This window comes from Alternaria alternata (genome assembly GCF_001642055.1).
Source record: "Alternaria alternata strain SRC1lrK2f unplaced genomic scaffold CC77scaffold_33, whole genome shotgun sequence".
NCBI lineage: Eukaryota > Fungi > Ascomycota > Dothideomycetes > Pleosporales > Pleosporaceae > Alternaria > Alternaria alternata.
This window is the reverse complement of record NW_017306222.1, coordinates 291,019-300,299: the sequence shown is the minus strand read 5'-3', so window position 1 is coordinate 300,299 and position 9,281 is coordinate 291,019. Positions and strand designations below refer to the sequence as shown.

Below are 9,281 nucleotides of genomic sequence, written 5' to 3'. Positions count from 1 at the left end.
AGGTATGGGCTCAGCGCTTGGGGTGCGTGATAGAAGGACTTGGTCCGAATCTCTGCTCTGAGAGCGGGCATGTTGCCCTGATCGAGTAGAAGGAGCCATCTCCTGACTATCGGCCGAGGGAAGGATTATTATGTGAGGCGTAACTGTAGGCAATAGTGCTTGCTTCACGTTACTAAAGATAGTGGGAGATAGCTCGTGTATTCAGACTACAGGTGTAGGTTATGAAGAGAATAATCCTTACCTCGCTCTGTAGAGCGAGGCGCGCCTTATAAGCAGGTTTAGCGCGTACTCTGTTCCTTCGAGGGACGTGTGTCTCGAGCCCTCGTTACATTTACCTACTCTACGCTAAGCTTATCTGTTGTCCAGCCGTTGTCTAATACAGCGAGCACCTAGTCTATAGGGATATAGTAGTACCAGCTAGCCTAGTGCTGCTTACTAGACAGGATCACAAACAGTAGAAGACACTAGCCAGACGCGTTAATACACTTGATTGTTGTGACCTAGTCTCTGTTCCCTAGTTGTACTGTAGCTGCCCGACCTACAGTGTTAGAGCTAGTAACTACCTTAGACGTCGCTGCGACGCCTATTATAAAGCTAGTCTTATTAAAGTTGTACGTGTCTGTGTCTAGTATCCTATAGGCCTAGTGCGTCTCCTCTACTAGGTTAAACTATGCTGAGATTGCGACAGGATCCTTACAGAGAGCGCGCTAGCTATAGACCTTCCTGTTCTACTTAGTCTGAAGCTCAGACTAGCTGTTAACAAAGCGCGACACCTAGTTCTTGCCTACAGGTGGAGGAGGTGGATCTTAGCCGCGGGCTGCGAGTAGAGCGTCTGCCATGCGTTGTACATTAATAATATAGGGTAGAAAGCCTTGTCAATTAAGGTCTAGGATCTACTGCACGAGAGACTGCTCTTTAGTAGTTGATAGCTTTTAGTTAACAGAGACTATCTCTAATCGCGGGTGGACACCACGGAGACGCGTCCGGAGAGTAGATTCTAGTACGTTATACGCTCTTGCGAGGGCTTAGATTAATTAGCATAGTTTATTCTAATAGGAGACTATCGCGAGACTTAGTCTACCTTTACGAGATGTCACCTTAGGCCGTGGTTGTTGAGTCATGGTTGTTGGCGCAGATAGAGTTGTAAGGATTTGGTGGGGTGCGCAGCTTACTGGGGTGCGCAGCTTACTAGTGGAACACAGTATACTTTTTCCATTACGTCATCATACCGCATTCTGTCACTGCAGCTTCCTCTGTGAGGACAAATGAACCTCAGCACACATTTAGCACGGAGCGAAGGCATATGCTTGAGGCTCTAACACGTTCTTGCTGCGCTTTAGGAGTGGCTGCCTTTACGACCGTGATGTCAGTACAGCGCAACATATACCGCTGATGTTTACTGGTCTCTGTACCAGCCATCTGTTCAATACATCGATACGTCCTCTGACCAACCCCTCAAAATTCTAACATTGTGGTCAAGACGAATATTCCCTGACCCGGTTCTGGCAGAAGCCATTAGAAGCGGGCTGATTGGAAGAGAAGCACTAAAAGCTTCCATTGATAAGTGTAGCGATCATATATCCATGCACGCCATCAACGAAGTGAGCAGGTTCTTCCAGCGACATATTCGAATTGCTGTATCTATCTACGTTCTAACAATGACAAACGCTTACGATTCACCTCCCTTGGTTCCGTTGGTGGTGCAGTTGACCTGGCTCCCAATGCCATCGATGTTCGCGCAAGTGTACTGGTTGGTTCCACTTGGGCTGGTGACATTGACGTTCTCAATGTTGATGTTGGAGCATACTGTTGGGCTGGAGCAGACAAGGTATCCAACTAACGGGTCGTACTTCTTGCTGGTAGTACCATGGAAGTTCTTGACAGTAATGTCGGAGATGGTGAGGTTGGATGGGAACTGTTATTTCGCGTTAGAACCATAGTACAAGCAAGCCGCCATATTTTCACTTACCTGGTTGCAAAGAGTCAGATTCTTTTGGCCATAGCATTGAGTAATCTCAATAGCGTAGTCGACGTTGGAGATGGTCATGCCGTCGTATGTGATGTTCTTGACTGCACCACCACCGCCACCACCCTGCAGATCACCAGAGAGAGCGGAGGCAGCGCCGGGCCAGACCTTGATACGCGCACCGTCTGAAGCATTGGACATGCTAATGTTGTACACGTAGACGTTCTCAACGTAGTCGACCTCGCCAGGGTACTGGCCCAAAGAGCCTACGCTGATGCCGTGGCTACCGTTGCAGACAAGGTTCTGAACAACGATGTTGGTGCTGTTAGGCTTGAACGAGACACAGTCGTCGCCGTTGTCGATGTGTGAGTTTTGGATGACAATGTTGTCGGAACGGTACGTGTCCCAGCCGTCAGTGTTCTTCGCGGGGTTCTTGCTGACACTACCGCCAAAGATGTCGATGTTATCAAAGACAACGTCACTTGAGTTGGCAACCAATGTGTACCACTGCGGGCTGTATCTGAACTTCAGATCCGAGATCACGGCACCTTCAGCACCAATAAGACCGAAGAGAATAGGTCGTAGGATGTAGATGTCCTTGGCATAGAGATCGTACCAAGCCTGACCATTACCATCGAGGGTACCACCTCCGTAAACGTTGATGTCCTTGCCACCGAGCTGGAAGAAGGTGGTGGCATTTTGGAACACTTGCTTAAAAGCATTGGCTTGCCAATAATCCGTGTCGTTGGTGAATTGAATAGATCCTTGGATGTCTGTTCTGGTGGTAAGCGCTGAACGACCAACAAGTCCAGGGTCTTACATACCAAGATCAATACCGTTGAGGAAGGTCAAATCCAGCGCGGTTCCGATGGTGAACTTCTGGTCCTTGGGGAAAACGACGTGCCCGCCATTGTTGCACTTCTTAATAGCAGCCAAGATGTTGGCAGAATCGTCTTTACCGTTGCCGAGAGCCTTGACGCTGCAGGTCTTGGTTCGTGGCGGTGAGACTGGACACGCCTTCTTTGGGTGGTACGGATACGCGGGATGGTGTGGCCTCTTGGAAGCAGCAACGCTCACGCTTCGCTCATCGAGAGGTGTCGATAGTACTGCTGATGCTTGCAGCAAAGCGTATGTGAGGAGTTCGTTGACACGCATCTTGGCAGACGTTCAGGGGCCGACGGTATTAATTGACAAGATTGAGGTCAACGTCTGTATCTCCAAAACTATCGCGACGACGGCCAGTCTAATATACCCTCATCGTAGTATTACCAGCCGTCCGAGCCGCGGCCTTGGCCCCGGTTCCTGACCATGATATGCGCTCCCGTAAGATTGGAGGCGCGGAGGAACTTTGGGAATTTTGCTGGGTCATCCTGGGGTCCCCTCACGGCCACAGTGGCTAATTGGAGCAAGACTGTGGCGCTAAGCCAAGACGAGCGAAGCTTTCCCCACACGCCTGGGCGCTTGGCTCCTCGGATTGGTGGAGTTTCTGCTACCCCAGATTCCGGACCTGTCGCCCCACGGCAGCTTCCAAAAGACGGTCTACGCGTCAACGGCTACGTTCTTCGAACAACATGCATCCTCGTGGCGGTTGAATGTATTGCCGCGGAACGACCGGCCAAAAGAAGCTCGGCAGGGTCTGCTTGGAACTTCTAGGCTTTGTCAAATTCGCAGCGCGACCGCCTCCATTATGAAGATAACGTTGGCAGCAACGATGATATGCGGACGTGTTTCGGTCATTTGATATCCTCTGCGTTCCGGCTCCGTCCTGATATCGAACCGAAATTACGCCAAAAGACACAATACTAATCCTGCTCACAACATGAAACTTTCGTGACGGGCGCCAGAACCCAAGAAGCGGCTTGAGCCAAGAGCACTCTTTTCGTTCCGACCCGAAAGCTTAGCAATTCATTTGCATTACTGATACCACGAAGACCTGAGGCCGGTAAGATATCACAACCGTCTTCACGATTTATCGCTCCAGGTGTCGATTAAGCACTTTTGTGTAATCCCAGGGATGGTCAGCTTGTATACGACGTCTATATGTATGTCGGTCAGCGTGCATCCCGCATACTCGACATGCAACCTTTGGGTGCTACGTTCTGATATATAAGACAAAGTCCTGTGGTATGGTCTCATGCATCGAATTGTTGTTTGGCTGGAGGAAGGAAAAGTGAGACTTGCAAAAACTAATCGTTAACAGGAAGATAACTCAGTCGAACAGAACAGTATAGGAAGAGGTAAACTCCGTTGTTGAAATGCTACTGACAAAGCCTGATGCTATTTGAACGGTCGAGGATATCTCACGAAGGTGACTCTCCGAGATCGCTATGCGAACGATACAAGGCATGCTCGATATGCATTAGACTCTACTTTAGCATATACTATGCACCTAACGCCAGTTCGCCCTAAAATAGCACAGATGCACAATCTCAAAAAGCCAAAATACATTGCAGAAGACGATAGGGAGCATCTCGGCTAAGTCCGACTGACTGACACGCCAACATCTCTTGATCAACAGCGGGTCAACCGGCATATGGTCGGTAACCATGCTGATCATCAAACACACACGGCGGACCCATTCCTACATCTTCCTGCCAGCCTTGGTCCACAGGTGTTTGCGGCTCGTCAGTGCTAGGACTAGGGCTGTTTGTAAACAGGCTCTCAGTCGGACTCTGATCAAGTACATAAGCTGTGTCCGTGATTGGCATGCCTTGCGATATAGGACTCCCTGTGTACGACCTTGCTGGCGAAAAGAGATTAAGATGAGCATGTCCGAGTACAGGGACGCTACCAAAGTCGTCATTTCTGGAGGCGTAGCCAAAGTCCACTTCGCTTCCGTAGTACGGAGAAGGTGGGTAGGATATCGAGGAGTCTGGACCGTGGTAGGACGGATCGAATGCTGCGGGCACGGAACGTGAGATGTATTGATCGTTGCGATATGTATCCTGCATGCGGCCCGAGCGCTTCATCCTTGCTGAACGACGAGCAGCTTGACCACCTTTAGCCCCCGAGGCCTGGCGCTGCGGCTGCGGTTGTTGGGTACGGTGACCACGTTTGTTGGGCTGCTTACTGCGGTAGCGTGTCGTTGACTTGACACCTTCGCGAATCGCCTCATCGGTAAGACGCCACATGAAACCTTTGCGGGATTCTTCGCCTGGTTGGTCAACTTTCTCAAAGGCCTAGTATTCTATTAGGTCGCTCAGTGTTGTGGATGAGAGACAGACATACCCCGTTCATTGATAGATTGTGCCTGATACTGTTCTGCCATCCTTTTGTTTCCGAGGCACTGGCTTTGTCGGTGTTGTTCTTGAACCATTCGTAGATATCACGCAGTATCATCGTCTTATTCGGCGCATTGAGCAGCGCCTGGTAGATCAGTTGGGCATACGGTTGCTCTTTATCGATAATGCCACCTTCACCTGCAATAAGGTCATGCGGGTGTAGAGAGGAATCATCATGGGGGGTAGAAACTCGAGTCAGGTCAGAGTATGGGCTCTGGTAGTCATTAAGATCTTCGGCCTTTACGTGAGAGCCATATTGGTGATGATCATAGTCGTTGCTCAGCTGCATGAGCTGATCGCTGATTTCATGATCTGACAGGTCCATGGCATCATGATGTTTTGGTGGCTCGATGTGGTATGCAGTTGGTGGGTATGAGTCCGTCATATCGATGTCGTTAGGAAGGCCGGTGAGGTCGATGCCGGTGTACGATCGTGGACAGCTTGAGCTAGAATATTGTGGTGGGTATGTGATATTGAAGTTGTCGTTGTATGACATGCCGTTCTCGGCGTAGTGGTAAAGGTCTCCAGTGCTAGGTGGGAACGGATTAGGCGCATGGTAACCAGCAGCATTTTGGATCATGGAGCCGAGTAGAAAATTTGCTGGAGCAGTCCACTGCATTGACTCTTGTTCGTCGAGGCTCATACTGGAGTTCGTGATTGTGTGTTCGTTGGAAGGTGCAATGTCCTGGGCGGTGGCCGCGGTGGTCAGGACCTCAATGGGTAGTCTGGAAGTGAGCGACAATAGCGGATTTGGGACGTGAAATGGAAGCGGGGTGCGCAAGGCGTCTTTGGGTGGGTGAGCGGTATCACAAAATGCGTCTTTAGATAAGTGGACAGTATCAAATTCACCACAGGTGTCTGTAGAAGAGGGGCGATGAGTTGACTGCGTATGTGGCATGGCTGTCGTGTTGTTGGCCTCTCACAGGTATGGACAATAGAGATGATAAGCGTATCGATATGGGATACGCGGAAACGAGTGCCAACGTGCTGTGTGAAACCAAAAGACTGGCAGAAAATGAGAGTAGTGAGAGACTGTGCTCACAAATGAAGCGGCCGTTAAGACATTATGATGTTCCGCTATGCCCCAACGAATGGGATTGCTTGGAAACCATGTCATTGTCACCTAGATGCTTCTTGGACGGGTTCCTGCTGCCAGCACACCTGCAGGCTTGATACTGCGGCAGGGCTTGGGTGGGCAAACAAAGCATGAGATCTCATCGCAAAGACAGAGAATCTGAAGATATCGCTGGGCGCAGCAGCAGGGCTGTTGTCACGGGTCCAGAAGTGCCGACATTGCATCATTGCCTCACGGGCCGAGACGTAGCCTACAGACCCTCATTACACTACTCCATCAGGCATTCGGAGTGACTCTCTGTACGACCATTACAGCCAACGATTGCCAGCTTGACACAGCGTAGGCGGGAAGTTGCATACTGCTGGGCCATTTGCAACATCGAAACGTCCATCGGCCTGTGCGGTAATGTCCCGGTGTTCGATGTGTATGTCCGGCTTCTGTACATGCGACGGAAACGGTCCACTGTAGGTCTTGTCCCCGTTCAAGTCAGGCAGCAGTTCTCCATTGTAAGGTTTTATTATCTATGTTCAGGCCCCTTTCACGAACTACAGCAATCGTCCCATAAGAGGCAAGTCTCTTCAGGAACAGACAATAGGTTTTTTACGTGCAAACTCTTTTCGAAAAAGGACGCCAACGGCGAATGTTCTGCATGCGCAGGGGTGTGACATGATGTGCTGCGCATGCAAAGAGGCAAGATGCGAGCAACCGCTTGGGAGCAGACCCTACAGAAGCATGTAACACAGCTTTTGCGACCCTGCTTCCGGTGAAGTTCATTCGTAGTCCTTGCTCGAGCTCACATAAAGTAACAATTGTCTGTGATTGGCCGATGGCGTGAGGCCTGTCACCGCTCGAATAGGATTGTACACCGCCAACGGTCCCGGAGATGAAGATACTCCATCGTGGGAACGAAGAAGGGTCGGTTGAGACGTCACCGCCAAAGTGGTGACCACGGGTGACGGCACAGCAAGGAAAACCTGGCATTGATGGTATAGCCTGCCGGATGATGTGCCTATAGGTGCGCAGGGACTCGTGTAACGTCCGCCCTACTCTTGGTCCTATCGCTGCCGCTGAATCCAGGAGGGGCCAGATGTAGCGGAGTAGGCTGTGGATCGTCCATGTCATTGATAGGAGGTTCAGCTACTTTCGATAGTATATCTGCCACGCGTTAGTCGTGATACCGTTTCGGTCATGCGATCTTGACATACCTTCTTGAATTGGAAGTGAAGTTGCAGGATGCCCTGAATTGCGTTAGCCACGTAGCCAGCGATGGCAGAGAAAGCTGGGTCATACCTTGTCAAAGCTGCTCTTGAAGCCGCGTTCGCGCTTAGCGCTATAATCCCACTCCTTGTCAATGATTCTGAAAGCGATGTCTTCGTACGGTGGGCCGGCGATGAAGCGGATGAGGCATGTGTCGTCTTCACCGGCGGGAGCAAAGGATTGGCCCTTCTTGCGGCCATTCTCCCGCTCGATCTTGTAGGTGGGCGCCTTTGACTTGTCGATGAGGTCGGGATAGAAGATGTTGAACTTGTAGCCCTGTACGACTTTGGGCGGGGGATTGTCGTGATCGTAGTGCGTCTGGTTGTACTTGTTCCATTCATAGCCCATCTGAACACGATTGAAGTAGCGGGGTTTCCGGGGCTTGTAGTTACCAGCCCACTGGGGTCGGGCGGTTGTGACTTCCTCTTCGGCGGTGAATATCTCCTCGCCTTCCTCGACGCCTCGCGCGACTTCCCTCTCGTATAGTGCCATGGTTGCCTTGGAGTAATCCTCCTTCTCCACGGGCGCAAATCGTGAGGCGCTTGTGGTTACAGTCTGGCTCGTTGTGGGCTGACTACTGCTGACAGTAGCATCACTTGATTTGGCCTGAGAGGGCACGTAGCCAATCTTTTGGATCTTCCTCCTCTCAGCTGCCAGGTGCTCCAGAAACGCTTTCTCGTCAGTCTGTGGTAGGGCTTTGTCTTCTGCGCGCAACTTCAGCAGCGGTTGTGGATCGAAGGCTGCATCGTAGGCGACAGTCGTCGGTTGCGCGTCGCCCGCTTCGTCGGCGCCGTTGAGCATAGCGTAGATGCTGTTTTGTACCGACGCAGCAGCCTCAGCCTGCTGCTTGCGCAACGTCTGTAGGCGCTCCCTGACGATCTCCTGCGAGACACGACGCAGCCTCGCTTTGGCCTTCCACACGCGCAAGCTTCGCAGCAGTTGCTCCCAGTAGTCATAGTCGATGGGCTCGTCCGAGTCGAGCTTCTTCTTGACCTGCACCTCGAGTGTCTCAAGCTGTTCGAACGTTTTAGGGGCGAGGAGCTGGTCGATGTCAGCAGCCACGGAGCCGGTGCCGCGTGCTTCGGACTTGGACGACTTGGATTTGCGGCGCATGTCTTTGCAGATTGCTTTGAGGGACTGGGAGGATTAGCTGTGCAAGACACGCCTATGGGTGTGTCACTCACGTTCCAGTAGTCGCGGTTACTCTTGCTTGTCTCGAGGGCGAGGTAGTTTTCAATCTCCTTTTCCAGCTCTGAGATATCGTCGTTGCTGAGGCCTTCCAAGACGCCCTCGGGGTCTACGATGTCCAGCTCGTGGTCTTCCACCTCCTCGTCGAGTATCGACTTCTCTGTAGGGTCGATGAAGCGCAGCGTAACGGCCAGCCAGTCAATGGGCCTCGCGCGTCCGCCCTTGACGCGCAGTGCCGCCTTCTTCTTCGCCTGCTGCAGCACGAAGCGATCCTCGTCTGCCACCCATGCCTCCTCGGCCGCGTTCGTTGACCGCTTCGCAGGATTGTCGTGTGCTCGTGAGTCGGCTGACCGCTTTGCTGGAATAGACGAAGACGGCGCGTCGCGCTGGGGCAGACGGCTGCGCTCGTTGCGCCATGGAGGTTCACGTGACGACATGTTATCGAGACGTAGAAAATGCGGCTGTTGTGGTGATGTCTGACTGCGTCAATGCCCAGGTCGGCGCAGATCGCGAA

The 9,281-nt window shown here is 51.8% G+C and overlaps 4 protein-coding genes across 4 annotated transcripts; all 4 read right to left on the bottom strand.

The window, feature by feature from the left end:
• Nucleotides 1–1,272: 1,272 nt before the first annotated feature.
• CC77DRAFT_975702 (polygalacturonase precursor) lies at nt 1,273–3,294 on the bottom strand. Its single transcript, XM_018535923.1, has 3 exons — nt 2,791–3,294; nt 1,970–2,739; nt 1,273–1,915 (listed from the first exon to the last, which is right to left on the bottom strand). Exons 1-3 carry the CDS (start codon nt 3,119–3,121, stop codon nt 1,670–1,672), a joined length of 1,347 nt encoding a protein of 448 aa, XP_018379787.1. The 5' UTR covers nt 3,122–3,294; the 3' UTR covers nt 1,273–1,669.
• A 1,194-nt stretch (nt 3,295–4,488) lies between these two features.
• Nucleotides 4,489–5,890, bottom strand: CC77DRAFT_949157 (forkhead domain-containing protein; the record flags this gene model as incomplete). Its single annotated transcript, XM_018535238.1, has 2 exons — nt 4,489–5,145; nt 5,195–5,890. The coding sequence occupies 2 exons, from the start codon at nt 5,888–5,890 to the stop codon at nt 4,489–4,491; spliced, it is 1,353 nt and encodes a 450-aa protein (XP_018379786.1).
• Nucleotides 5,891–6,534: 644 nt separating this feature from the next.
• Nucleotides 6,535–7,525, bottom strand: CC77DRAFT_573024 (hypothetical protein). The gene has a single exon (XM_018532278.1). It carries the CDS (start codon nt 7,442–7,444, stop codon nt 6,923–6,925), a length of 522 nt encoding a protein of 173 aa, XP_018379785.1. The 5' UTR covers nt 7,445–7,525; the 3' UTR covers nt 6,535–6,922.
• Nucleotides 7,460–9,204, bottom strand: CC77DRAFT_1067168 (hypothetical protein; the record flags this gene model as incomplete). Its single annotated transcript, XM_018528964.1, has 4 exons — nt 7,460–7,477; nt 7,528–7,560; nt 7,613–8,716; nt 8,764–9,204. 4 exons carry the CDS (start codon nt 9,202–9,204, stop codon nt 7,460–7,462), a joined length of 1,596 nt encoding a protein of 531 aa, XP_018379784.1.
• Nucleotides 9,205–9,281: the final 77 nt, after the last annotated feature.